We start from the raw sequence: 15,108 nt of genomic DNA, 5'->3' as shown, positions 1-15,108 counted from the left end.
TACTTAAAACACAGCATTTTTCAAATAACCAACTGCTTTTAAGGCATTCAAACAGAGATAAGAGAGCGGGTGTGTGCTTTTTTTGGCTGTGTTTATGTAAAACTCCACGGTGAAATCTGACAGACACCTCACCATACCCGACTGCAAGCACCTGAGCCCAACTATATGATACAGAATACATTTTTGGGGGGGTGGAACACCCAAATCACCCCCCTGAAGCTACGCCCCTGGCTGTGATTTGAATAAGGAGCCTGGCATCATGCCAAACATGGCAGGATAGTGATTAGCTTGTGCAGAGGCATATTAAAGTGCCTCCTGCTCTCTTTAAATTTATACTTGTGTATATGTGTTTGTTTTTTAAGAATTGAAAACCTTGTCAATGCACACAAATTGACATAATTATACCTCAAAGTCGACAGTAGTATTAATCTTACAGTTGAAAGACGTGTGTGCATTTTCTTTGGTAGGACAATGTGAAAGGTTGTATAAATAAAGCAAAGTGCACCTAAAATCCAGTCGTGTTCATTACTTTCACAAAGTTAATATATATGCCTGTTCTGCAATTCACATTATATTTTATTCACACTAATGTCACTAAAAATGGGTGACACTCAATTGCTTTTTAAATAGGAACTCTGAAACTGCATCACCGATGAGCAGCTAATCGATGTGTATTGTATACAATAACTAAAAAAATAACTCCAACTGAATAAATCTAAATCTACTTTCCTGGCCATGGAAAATCATATAGGGGGTCATTCCGACCCCGACGGTCAAGGACAGGCTGGCGGTGCTCCCCAGGGTATTCTGACCGCTGCGGTTCAGCCGCGGCCAGAATGGGAAAACCGGCGGTCTCCCGCCGGTTTTCCGCTGCCCTGTAGAATCCTCCATGCTGCGCCGCCATGGGGATTCTGACCCCCATACCGCCATCCTGTTCCTGGTGGCTTCGGCCGCCAGGAACAGGATGGCGGTATGGGGTGTCGTGAGGCCCCTGGGGGCCCCACCCTGAATTTCAGTGTCTGCTTAGCAGACACTGAAATTCGCGACTGCACCCGCACATCCTCCACTCCGCCGGCTCCATTCGGAGCCGGCATCCTCATGGAGGGGTGTTTCCCACTGGGCTGGCGGGCGGCCTTTTGGCGGTCGCCCGCCAGCCCAGTGGGAAACCCAGAATACCCGCGGCGGTCTTTTGACCGCGCAGCGGTATTCTGGCGGTTCCCTCCAGGCGGGCGGCTCCCGCCGCCCGCCGGGGTCAGAATGACCCCCATAGTGTTCTCACATGTTTTAAAGCGCTGCAGAGCTTGGTTAAACTGTGTTTTCTAAAAATATATAATAAAGAATCATCTGAATCTGCTCACGCAAAAATGAGAACAAAACTGTTTGGTGAATTGAATTGAGCAAAGGTTGCGTTTAAGCTTTTTCCTCGCATTTTTGCACCTTTCAGAATCTCCCTCAGAGGAGTACCTGTCACCAAGGTCAGTGTAATCACCATGTGTTCAAGTGTACACTGACAGGCCAGAAAGATTCGTGCCTGTGTTAGTGTGACAACACCGCTTGTTAGACCTTACAATGCAGACAGCACAGTGTGGCCCATGCTATCTGTATCGCATAAGCAATATTGTGGAGTTGGCCTGAAAAAGAAAACACTGCGCGGAATATTTAAGGAAAGTTGCGCTGAACCTAGTGCAGCGCCACTTTCTTTGCGCCCCCTAGCACCCCCCTACCGCCACCATGCGTGCGCCTTATCTACGATACAGTGCACTATGGTACAGGGTAGGGGGCAATAGTGTCATTTTTATTGATGCTATCGATGTACTCTGCAGGAGTAGCGCCAAAATATTGGCACTACTCCTGCAGAGTACATTGGGGCTCATTATAAATAATGGAACCCCCCTTTTAAGGCCTGCTCTGAGCAGACATTAAAAGTGACATAATCTGTTAGATTTCTTTGCACTTTAACGCCTGCCTTGGTTAGGCGCTAAAAATGATGGGAAAAATTGTGCATTGAAATCTCATACATTTCACTGCACCATTTTTTGGGACCTTCTAATGGGGACTGCCCCCTTGAATATATTATGTCTGGCACAGGCATACTGTGGCGCAAAGGTTTACAAAGTGGTGCAATGCATGCATAGCACCACTTTGTAAATATGGCGCGAGGATTTTGGCCTCGTTGGGCCACATTAGCGTCATACAAAATAACGCTAATGTGGCGCAAGGGGGAGCTAGGCCTTATAAGTAGGCCCCTGCATTTAGCACAATTCTGTTAGCTCCAACCTCTCTCAACATCTTTTTGTTTGCTGGTCCCACGGGCATATGTAGGCCTTTTCATAAACTCAAGTAAGCCTATGCTGCATGATTAGGATAAGGTTGAGCCACTTGACACAGAGAGGCTGAATATTGGTGTACAATGCTGCTTGGGGTTTTCGATATTTCAAAATATTCATAATAAGTAACATTTATCTCATGTTTAGTTCTTGGGTGAATTATGACTTTATAGAACTGCTAAATCTTTGTTTTTGGAGGCAAACCTATTTTGGATGATTCTGAAATTCAAACAATTACCATAATACACCTGGTGACTTGCTATGAGTGTATGTCAACAAGACAAAACTTAACCCACCAGGATGGCAGACTGGGGTTACATGACTGCAGCTAGCTATGTTCTACGTTCACCCATACAATTTCAAGAACAAAAAATGGCTAAACAAATTCACAATATTCTGCAGTATTGATAGGTATATATTTTGATAGCTTTTGACTCTTCATTCATAGACTGATATACCTTCAGACTGGCATGGTGTCGGTTTTTGTGGTATGGAAAGCATATTGGTTAAACTTTCTTTTCAATTTAAATTACACTAAACGAGTATGGTCTTAGTAATATATTGCTTTGTCATTTTTATATCAAAGTGATGAGTCAAAAGGCAATTTGAGATTATTAAACAGTTTCTAGGGGTTCACATCTTTGGATAACACGAGCACAAGTAAATGCATACGTCATTTAAATCCTTGCCTTATTCTGAGATTTGGAAGAAATGAGGAGAATATGTGTTGGTTCTTGCTAGAGAATGTCCATGCTAAATGTGTCCAGGATACTTCATTGTGGGGAAACACTATTGATAAATTAATTTAGCATAGATACAAGCTGTGCGTAGGTTATACTTACACAATAACATGTATGCATTATGATACTAAGGCCCTGATTTATACTTTTTGGTGCAAAACTGCACTAATGAAGTTTTGCACCAAAAAGTTTAGCACTGTCTTGCACCATTCCTATGCACCAGCCGGGCACCATATTTATGTAATGGTGCAAGCGGGTGCAAAGGGTAGGCTAGTGTAAAAAGAAATGACGTAGACGGGTGGGGCGGAGGTATGGAAGAAGGGGGTTTTTCACCCAAAAATTACATTAGGCAGGTTAGAGTAAAGCAAAAACAAAAATGACTCTAACCTGCCTAGAGTCATTTTCAGATGCAAAACCATCCATACCACATGACTCCTGTCTTAGAAAAGACAGGACTCATGCCCACCACCCCAATGGCCAGCACAGGGGACCAGGGTCATGGCCATTGCACCCAGTGCCATCTAGGTGGGGCCATTTCAGGGCCCCCAATGGACCTTTAAAAAAATTTCTTACCTGTACTTACCTATCCTTACCTGGGATGGGGTACTCCATCCTCCGCTGTCGCTCTGGTGTGGGTGGTGGTGTTCATGGGGCCTTGGGAGGGCACCTGTGGGCTTATTCCATGGTGTTCCACCATGGAAATAGGTCTACAGGTCCCCTAATGCCTGCCCTGAGCCAGGTGTTAAAAAATTGTGCAAAGCAAGCTTTGCACCATTTGTGACCCCTTCTCCCTCCCGTACGTGACTTTAGCACGGGGGGATAAATATGGTGCTAAGGCCATAGAGTCATTTTTTACATGGGAAAGCCTACTCTGCATCTCATTGATGCAAAGTAGGTTTCCACATCCAAAAAATGACTTCAACTCCATAAATTTGGCGCTAAACAGGTCTAGCGCCAAAGTATAAATATGGAGATAGTTTTGCACTGCATTTGCGTCAAAGAAATTAAGCAAATTCAGCGCAAAACAAATATAAATATGCCCCTTAATTTGAAAGAAATGTCTTAGGTTGCCAGACCATCCTTACCTTTCTGGATCAAGGTATTTAGAAACTGGAAATAACACAATACAAACTACAAACGAATGCACTTTTTCCAATATTTAAGCCTGAAGGAGACTAATAGAGGTTGTTAAGCCATCTCAGCAATTTGCAGAACAGACCTCGTTACAGTGTGATTTTTGTTATACTGCTGCTTGTGTTGAGACCAAAACAGGATATTGAGACCAGGATGGATACGTGAAGAAGTACCAATGGTTTTTACCTGAGGAGGTGTTACAAGAAATTTCATCTGCTGCAACGAAGACGAATTGATTTCTGCAAGAGAAGATAAAATTCACAATACTGCTTGCTGACTGGGGAATGCGCTAAGTTTCCAATTGATGTCTGGAGATGGGGTTAGGTAGGAAGAGAGGTGCTCACTTTGTAATGAATGTAGCAGGAACAACTTTCAACTCAATCGAGGATTGCAGGACTGATAACTATGAAGCAGACATGCTGGGATCTGTCTGAGTGAAAAGAAAACTTGACATTCATATATGGAGTATGAACAAGGGCTGCATCAGAAGCAGGGGGTTCGTGGCTACTAAGGAGTCATGCGAAGCACATAGATCCATGTTTAAATGATTCAAGTTATATGCCTCATGTCACCATCATACTTGTACTAAAACATTCATCTGGCATATTTTCTTTATGGACACTGTGATTTCAAGTGTACTCACAATTTGGATGAGAAAATCCAAAAGAAAATGTGGAGCCCCCATTTCCTACCAGCGTTTCTCTATGTGTGGTCTTGCCCTTTGGCCCCATGTAAACAAACATACTGCTAAAAACAAAACGTGTGCCTGTATTTTTGCGGTATGCAGCTTAATTTGTTTCGGTATGTGGAAATAGGAAACCCGGATTTATATACTGTGTCTTTACTTGATGTTATGGATTTCAAGACACATCAGTTTCAGTTTATGCTCCTTAATACATCTGTTTAATTAAAAGAATAATAAAGTGTAGGAAAATCACTGAATTATTGGAAATTGTTTATTAATGTTTTCTAGTTCCTATATTATGATCCACTATAGCATGTTTGTATTCTACTGACATGGCATGAAATGAAACATGGCGCACAGACTGTATATGAACTAAGGCAATAAAAAAGTTTTGATAAAGTATTATTTTTTGAAGCTGTCTAATATATATAAATGAAATCTACTGAGTTTGGTGGTGCTTGATCAATCACACCTGCCTCTTCGGCTCAGTAAGCAATACATATAGCACCGTTTTGTTCGACCCAATCTATACTTATTGAATCCATTCCACAATGCATAAAAAGAATTCTCAAATAGTTCAGAGAAGCATAGTTTTAAGATGGAGATGCAGGTGAAAATCAATGGCCTTTTCAACGTGTGAGATTTTAAGGCAACTATTGACTTAGTGGTAGTCCTGTTGTGGTATTGAGATCAGCACAATTTATCGAGCATACCTGATTTAGGGATGGGGATACTGCCAGAAATGCGTGTGTTACTGGTATCTCTTATGGCAGCTAATGAGAACCAGGAGGCAGTACATCCTACTTGAGCACTGCCACCAAACAAATCAGTAGTGGTCAGAGTGCCAGCATGTATCAGGGTCCGACATAAATCGAAAATCAGCACTGGAAAAAATATTCAAACCAGTCTCATATTTATGATGGCAGCGACCACAATGGGCCATGGGCAAATGCTGGGCAGGTAAGCCCATACTACTCACCAACCAGGCTCCTCGGCTCCAACCGTCAATGGAAATGCCAGAGTGACAGATGAACAGGCCAGGCCTGGTGTGTATGCACACAACAGAAGCTTCTGAGAGAGAAGCAACAGCTTAGCAGTGTTTGTGAACCAACACATACAATCAGACTGTGTTTTAGGAGTATGCCTGGCTGAGTCTGACCAGGAACGTGACAGTGCCACGACCGTGGCACAATTTTTCATAATTCCTACTTGCCATTAAATAAGACCCTCACCGGTGTAATAAGATGCAACTCTGCCCTGCCCGTGCATTCTGGTCTCACACTGTACAGATCGATAACGCTCCATGTCCCTTTTAATATGGTGGTAAAATCAACATTCTCTAAGGAGTATGTTGTCGACTATTCTGCGGAGTGAGAACTACCTGCCAGTGTTTTAGTCAAGCGAGAAGGGCTTTTGCTTTTGTTGTTTTACTATCACAAAATAAAAGCACATTTCTGCACATAAAATTATACCTGGGTATAGTACACTCATATACTAATCATTTTCAGGTAGTTTTGGCAAAGTTACACACCTTTCAAATGCTATTTTTAACTACCTGACAGACATGGTCGAAACTTTTAAAGTAGCTATGATTTTATGATTATTTATTTGTACTCTCTATATATTGCACCAAGCACCCAGTTTTAATTGTATGTGTAGATGAGTTTTTATTTTATTTTATTGATGACTTATTGGTACAAAAGATTTCATTTTACTAACCGAATAAACTATTTTAATGCAAATGTTACAATAATGGCAAGATCATAATCGACATATGGGTGTGGCCTATTTCTATGTGGTAAGAAAAAAGATTTGGAAAACAGGGCCAAAAATTTGAATCCCAAAATATGCAAAAATGCCAATTCCTTGCACTGTAGAGAGGATCGAATGATTATAAATCACAAACCGAGGATTGGACATTTTGTTTTATAATGTGTCAAGATGTTTCGAGTTCACCAAACATATAATTGTTTTGTCAGGAATGGGGGTGGAATTATCATGAATACAATTGTTCTTCGTTATTAATTATCTTTCTCAATTAAAATGAGTGTGGAAAACTAACTTTTCAACGGCCATTTAGGAAAGCCTCCTAGTCATTAATAAATAAGAAGTGTAATTATTAGAATATTCTGTAAAGCAAAAAATGCATCTAATAATTTATCGTTTCGAATGATTAAGGTGATGAAGGAAAGTTTTGGAACTATTGGATATGCAGGTGTTATGGGTGATGGTAGGCCAGCATTTATACTTTCCCTTCTTGAAATAATTTGTCCAAATTCTTCTGCAAGTTTTTTCTTTTACTAATTAGGAGTCTTTACCTGTTTTTAGAAAACATGATGGCAGTTAACTCATGTTTTGACACCAGGTTTATTGAACTGCTAGAGTCTCTTTAGCATGAATGCATCTGAATTCAACAAAATATTTCTTCCTTGCAGTAGTGACATATTCAGTATCATCCTAGAAATGTATGCTTACTTTTTCTTTTGTGAGATGCTAAATATGATTGTACTAAATATGTTTTAGCCAAAGGTCTGTGTAATCTGAACAACCTATGTTTATATTTTTTTTGTTGGCAATGTTTTATTTAGAAGTTATCAGTTCAAAATAGGTATACTACCTTAAATGGGCATAACTTTTATGGGTTGGCTAGCATTATCAACGGCACAGTGAAAGAGGTGTCATTTCTGAATACGTGCAATCCATGGAAAATAGTTTTATAAAATGGCCAGAAGTCTCTGTACTTTTATTTCTATAAAGAAGTTCATATGGCTGTCTGGCCTAAGCATAGCTTTAACACACCCAACTGCAAGTAAGTTGGATGATGAAAAAGTAGTTTGGACTTCAGTGTCTCTATACTTTTGTTCCCCATAGGTAAAGGTCTTAGATGACTACACCATGTCTACAGTAAGGTTCTTGATTTTGCAGGCAGTGGGGCTCCAATGCATTGGCAAAAAAATATCAGCATGGTGGTAGTGCTATCATCATGAAAATATCTATGTATAGGTGATTTCCATGTGGGGCTATATACGACAGGGTGTCTACAGAGTCTGAGGAACACCTGTGCCCACCTCCTTGCAGCTCTTCATTTCAACATACATGTATTTGCAACTGAAAACATGGCAATAAGTACTTGGGTAAACCATAATATTTTCCTTCCTTCTGAACATGAACTTCCTGGCCAATCAGAAATCCAAAGGACACCGAGATATAAAACACATGCATGGTAATTCTAGAGAATCTTTTTTGGGGATTACCCATGCCCATACCCAAATGGGCAAAGGACATGTTTGGCCCCTGCTTAAATATAAGATAATTCAAAAGGTTCCATCTATTGAGGATGACAAAGTCCACTGCTACAGAACTACAAACTTTAAACATATGTTGCATCAGGTGTTATCTGGTGGGATACAGGTACAAGAATCAGTTTAGTAGGGTTCACCCAGATCTTCTATATTAGGCAGTTGGAACAGGTGCCTTCGGGGACGCACTCTAAAGAGTTTCCCTATCAAATTGTAGATGTCCAACAGCTAGTGTCTTGCAGCTTCGGTTTTGACAATTGGTAACATTATTAAAGACATTATATTATTTTTGGTTTTATGTGTATCAATATTTTGGATTAATAGCTTTAACCTATGAAGTTCACTGATGGAAATGTGCATTATTCCACAAGCAAGTATAGCACATTAGTAGCATTGATGATATCCTAGCTATAATATAAACCTAGTAGAGCCTGCACCTAAGTGGTTGTTAAATTAATGTAGGGCCTTTGTAAGAGTTGCCACTGAAAGTAGCTACTCTATGAGGGAAAATTCCTCAATGCACTCCACCAGGAAAGCTGTCACAGTGGAAAAATCTAATTCAGGTCAGAAATTGTGTGGAATTAAACTCATTGCATCCGATGTCCAATTATGATCTCATTGACAGGAAATAATATGAAAAAAATGAAAGCCGGCTTGCACACACATAATGGTTTGACAATACAGACATCAGATAAACATTGGCAAACACATATGCATTTGATACAACTGGTACAGATAGTAAATATTTGTTCAATGTCAGGGCTGTGAAGGTGAGTAAAGGGGTGAAAGCTAGGTAAACCTTATAATTTTCAGATTGTTTTTCATCTTTCAGTTCATTCAGGAGATTCTCTGGTACTAGCAACCTAACTTCAAACAATATTGTCCTCCTGTTTCTCTGCAGTATTTTATGTTTTTAACTGATCCATGCTTCCAGGTAGAGGGCTTTAGATATGGCATAGTGAAGGAGTATTGTTTTCTATTTTTTTTTTTTTTTGTTAATATCCCTTGCTGCTGTGAACACTGTCTTTTTATTTAGGATATGATCAAAGACTTTTGAGCTGCCAAATTAGCAAGACTACATGTTTTTTTGTGGTAGGATGTCTTCTGTGCAAATACGTCATTCAAGTTGCACATCTCATCTTCAATTTTTTGCTACAAGGTAGCAGAAAAAGTTTCATGATGCACCATTATAGCTGATGATATATTCCTTCACTCTCTATATATCTTCATTGTAGCCCAAAGGTGTGAGGACAATTGAGTGCTTTGTAATCTGTAAAATAAAATAAAAATGAATAAAATAAACTCTATATTTATTAGTGGGAAGATTGATCATACAAAGTCTAAGATTGTGCAATATTTCAAATGCACATAGATGGGTGCTGTTAGGTGCCAGAAATGCAGTGCTTAATTTGAGACAGTGGTTGTAGGTGGGGCCCATCGGCACTCTGTTTTGGGGCCTGCCACTCATTTGTCTTTAATTGTCTTTTAATTGTTATTCAGAACATGAGGGACAAGTACACAAAAAAGGGGAAAAATAGAGAAAGAGGGTACATTGATAAAGGGAGAGACCAGGGATGAAAAAACACCTGCAAAAGTGAGATAAAGAGATAGGCAGTGTCTGGTGATTGAGTAAAGAGACTTGAGGCAGGATCAAGACTAAGCAGCTTTTGTATTCAGCACCGTATCCTTCAACATTGCTTGCTGAGGCTTTGAAGCAAACACTGGGCCCAGTAATTATTCTTTTATACATTAAACACTAAAGAAGTGGAAAGTTATGACCCGGGGAAAAGGAACCTGGCTACACTTTGCAAAGGCAATGGGTCATTGTGGTTTCTGAAATGGACTGTTTGCCCGCCTTGATGTATTATAAAAGTTAGAAGTTAAACGTAGGTGCTCAATAAAATATTAAACAGTAAGCTTTTGGTAACCTCACTGAATAGATGACCTTTGATGGAGTCGAATTGGTCTACCTTGATTGACTGTTTTTGCTAGCGGGATTGGATCTGATCCATGCCAGGACGGCTTCTTTTAGGATCATCATGTCATCCATTTGAATTAGCAGCATTGTGTAGTTCACAACAAATGCAATACCTTTGACAGGTCCAGCAGGCGTATGGCAAAAGGATTTTTTTTTTTTGTTTAATTTAAAAAAGGCACGTTTTAGAAAGGCAGGCATCAATTTAGTGAAGCATCCTGCCTTGAATATTTGTAGCATGAATTAGGATAGTAAGCTTCTTAGACACACAAAATAAAACACCGACCAGGTCATCTTCTAACAGCTAATTCTGCTCTTGATGGTTTTTGGTCTGTTTCAGTTCCTCTCTCCCTAAAAACTCCTTGAAAAAAACTGCAGGAGTTGCACCTGGGCTGATGGTTTGGAAGATTGCATGTGTGGTGAGTTCAACGCATATTTTATGCTTGATATGGGTGATGCCTGTAGTTTCACTTACTGGAGGCGGAATAATTGATGCAGGATGCGCCTACGTTAAGGTTAGTATTGACTTTAATAACGTGCTGGCACCATGCATGTTTTGCAGAACTTGACCAACAAACGTTCTATTCTGATGTGTAATATATGTTCATATTTAACTCACTACCTGCAGTAAAATAACATTAAAAAGAGCCGTGGTGTGTAACATGGCACATGGATGTCGACTTATAGCTAAGCAGTAGGAAGAAAGTGCTCTAACATAGAAGTTTGTAAATTGCATTTGTACATGCTACTGATACGTACACAAAGGTAGAAAAACATAATGTACCTTCTCTTTTGGGTCATGTCCAGTTGCTTTTGGGGAGTTTTTGCCTTTTTTACAGTGGTTCAATTTGGATTGTTTATGCACAGAATAATTGTTTCCTTAAATTGTTGGATATATGATCCAAGACTATTTTGATGTTTTCTTCATTGAGCTTACGGCACGCTGATGTCACGTTGGCTTTTACATAAAAAAGTGAAGGCATTCGTATGACGTGAAACCTAAAACACTTTCTCCATGTTTACTTAGAGCATAGTGTTAACATAACATAACAACTATGATAAACGTTATCCTAAGTGTCTCTTACCGTGGAAGAAAAAAGAAGTACCCTGAACTGTCTAAAACTAAATGAAAGAATTGAGAGAGCAAACATCTATAGGCAATGACATCTTATTCTCTGGATTTGCATTAGTGATATAGCAGCAATTTATTTTATTCAAACATTTTAACATTACTTTTGTGACTTTTGAACCTCCTTTGTGTCAAATAAAAAAAGCAGAGCAAGCAAAGCACTGTGTATCCGTGGTATTACGAAGATGGTTTGTTCGCATGCAATGGATTTCGGGAGGACGTTCACAACCTTGATGATGAAAATGAAACATGCATGACGATTTCAATGTCTTCCAGAGAAAGGTTCATGCAAAATAAATCCACATGGTGCATATCGAGCCACGTTACTATTCCGTCATTCCACCAAGCCGTATCATTGTGGCACCACCAAGATAATGCATGCAAGTGCTTAGAAATCCTGGCCATATAAAAACTGCCTTTTTAAAACACAATCTAAGAATACGCCCTATATCATTTAAAAATAAAACAGATACACACCTTCAAGCACACGGCTAGACAGGCATACTTGAACACACACAGATATATAGACAAAGAGGGTATTTTTCAATCAATGCGAATGATGAATTAGAAATCCCAATTTCGTCTCCAAGTAGCCATTCATAAAACTAGATTCTAGAAGTAGTATCAACTTGGGCAGTCTTCAAAACATTTTAGGCATGTACATTCCAACTGTCAAATCATTATTCACCGGAGGTATATTACCGCAATAGAAAATTTGCCAGTAAGGTGGATTTTTTGCAGGGTTACTTTTAGGGGCAAAGGTGGAAAGAGGACTTTTACAAGGCAATGGGCACTGAGAAGGTATCAAAACACACACACAGTGGTAACTTTGTGATTATTCCTATACCTTCCCAATGCCTTTTCATCTGTTGCATATTTACAGATACTATAAACTAACAGTTAGGGTGAGTGTAAGAATTGGGTGGTTAATCTCCCTAAACTTCCCAATGTTTCATGAGGATGTAGCGAAAACAGACTTGTCAATTAGGAAAAAAAAATATTTTCCTGGTAGAGAAAAAAATAGAGAATTTAATAACAATGTTTAATAATATAATGCAAATTTAAGGACTCAATTGTCTGTTTTACTTACGTATGCCCCATGAAGTGTGGACAAGAGGAATTGTAAGCCATAAGGACCTTCAGTCCTCTGGAAGAATTTTAGGAAATCTCCCCCATTCCAAAAAATGGGCGAACATTGCTTACATTTTAGAAGAAGATGATAAACTTTCTTATGCTCACTTAGAAAAGGCACTTCTTAATCAGATACTGTCATTTTTTCTGAAATAGTTGAGATAATGAGAGGTTGCCTTAAGTCAAAATTTGTAAGTGAGTTTCCCTCAAAGTTTCAGTATTTTCAATTGTTTATCAAAATGCAAATCATGCCTGAAAATTGTATATTGTAGATCTTAGCTAATGTAGGCCCAGATGATTTAAATGCTGGTAACAAAATAATGTCTGCAATTTATGACCAGTATTTTTGAGAACAGTGTGGAATTTTCCAAAATTACCTATGTACTAAAAGGTCAGTCTACAAAATCCTTAATCAGAGTTGTTCACAATCTTCATTAATACTCCTGCGGTAGGTCGTAAGTTGCTACTCACTACGATTTGGATACCATCACAGAAATGGTGGCCTACTGGGATCAGAGGATCACCATGTCTACGATCACATTTCAATAAAGTAAATTTAGTTTTTAAGCATACAGACCATTTTTCTTAAATTAAATGGATATGAATTTAAGTAAAACTGTTTAAGATTCGGTGGTGGTCACCAGGGCCATAGCCCACTCCCAAACAAACATTTTTTTTTCAATCTCCAAGGGGAAAAGGTCTATCGCTAACTTACTCCTCTTTGTGACTGAGTTACTACCCCATCTTCAGAATCTGTAACTTCACAATAATTTGCATCCAGAATTAAAAATATTGACACTTTGCATTACAAATAGCTATTTGGGAGGAATGCACTAAACACTTCCCTTCCGTGTATCGATTAGTAATGCATTTATAAACCCATTTAGCAGTTCAGTAATCTATCAGCGAATCTCTATATGGGTTCAATGCATGCCAAGGAGCCATTTAGCAGTTACTAACTTTTTGATTTAGCGACCTACTAAATTAATTCATACATCTGCCCCTTTGCTTCTTATGATGCAACTTCCTGGACACTGGTAATACTATTGCTGACAACAAATTTAAAGAAAGTAACTAAGCATCTTTCTCACTCCTCCATCACAAATTCAAGATGCACACTTACATTGAATTGGAAATTGAGGTCAATTGATTTTCTACGAATAAGAAACTTATATACAGCCAACCAAGTATTTATAAATCTGCATGGATAATATCAATATCTAGATGCTCATATTAAGGACAATAAAAACAATTAATAAACTACTGAATTTTCTACTGGTAGTGAAAAGAGAATATTTAGAATGAGGAAATCTCCAACATCCACCCAATTTTCTTTTCCCAAAATGACCATTTCTTTTCTCTTCGAAAAGCTTTTTCACTGAGATATGACCTCTTAACTAATTTAATATTATGGAAGCAAGTGCGTAAGCATTGTTTATTCATAATAAAGAGTTTATAATATTCCCTTAGCTTTTAGAAATGTAACAGAGTAGAAAACATATAATGCAGCTTTTCTCTCCTATGAACATTCTTGTATTGGAGGTAATTTACTTTATTATTCTAACTAATAAATAAGGCTGGTGGGCTAAAAAATGATTTAAGTTAGATATTGTTGTACATGGAAGATTCATATTCATGAATAAGATGCAGTGCTGAATGTACCATTAAATACTTCACCATTGGATTAAGTGTTTCCTCATGTGGTCTGAGCCCCCCTGCCAAAGAAGTATTCCAAAATATGGCAAAAGATTTAATGCTGTGATGAGTACATCAAGTACCCTGCATTTCAGGGCCTCATTAATCCTAAGGTACTGATACTTTCAAGTCAATATGGGTATCTGCGAAAGGTTTAAACATAAGGGCACTGTTTAATTTAACTCTGTATACCTATGGTAACATCTCACTGTATCAAATCAAATTCAGGTGTAACAAGGGGGTGTTTCTTGAATCCACTAACTGCTTTGTGCACTTTGGAAGTATAGCAGGGTTGCTGTTTTTATCTCATAAATTGAATAACAAATCTCTGTTCAAAGCCATCATGAATGTCATTGAGGGTCTTAAACTAATAAGGGAATGGTGCAACTCAACCCCATGCACCAAGGGGTTCTTCCCCCTTAACCAATTTAAAGGAGATTACTATGTAATATGGGGACATCCTTTAGAAATTATTAACTATTTTGAGTACTTTGTAAGACTTGTATGCTCACTGGTATTAATTTTGTCTTAATAATGATTTTAATTAATCAAACATAATAGATAAACTTGCCTTGACTTGACTAAGGCTGTGATGCTTTTGGGAGCACTAGCAAACCCCTGATCCCCACCTTTGTGAGTGTACCTAAAATGCAGTTCCTGATTGTACACTGCTTGAGAGGGATATAACCCCCTGAGAACAAGGACCAAGGAAGACCACCAACAAACATTTAGAAAGGGGCACTTTTATTCAGTATCCATCTACAACTTACATCATAGTATGCCTAGCAAAGTTATTCACTGGGATAGGGTTGTTGTCCCCTGTTCCAATGTACATTACGCAGGTATACTATTAACCTAATTTAAGACTATTTTTTATTCACTATTCAAACCAAATGATGTTAGTGACCTCACAGTAGTCGCTATCCAGGTTTTATTTAAAGCCAAAATCTTAATATAAAGGTGTGCACGTTAAGTAACTTACATTTTATTCCA

At 38.7% G+C, this 15,108-nt stretch overlaps 1 protein-coding gene across 29 annotated transcripts in view; it reads right to left on the bottom strand.

The window, feature by feature from the left end:
- RBFOX1 (RNA binding fox-1 homolog 1) overlaps positions 1-15,108 on the bottom strand; it is a 788,453-nt gene that overhangs the window by 84,841 nt on the left and 688,504 nt on the right. For 15 of the 29 annotated variants that reach the window (XR_011199113.1, XR_011199112.1, XM_069210596.1 and 12 more), the window contains one exon: positions 4,388-4,440. The exons of the other annotated variants lie outside the window; for them this stretch is intronic. Coding sequence is in view for 13 of the 15 variants with exons in the window: in XM_069210596.1 (XP_069066697.1) it covers positions 4,388-4,440 (53 nt within the window). In the remaining 2 variants the exon portion in view is untranslated. The remainder of the gene's footprint in view (positions 1-4,387; positions 4,441-15,108) is intronic. 29 annotated transcript variants of the gene reach the window in all.

The sequence above is a fragment of the Pleurodeles waltl genome, chromosome 10 (genome assembly GCF_031143425.1).
Source record: "Pleurodeles waltl isolate 20211129_DDA chromosome 10, aPleWal1.hap1.20221129, whole genome shotgun sequence".
In the NCBI taxonomy this organism is placed as follows: Eukaryota; Metazoa; Chordata; class Amphibia; order Caudata; family Salamandridae; genus Pleurodeles; species Pleurodeles waltl.
This window is presented reverse-complemented; position numbering and strand designations above follow the sequence as displayed.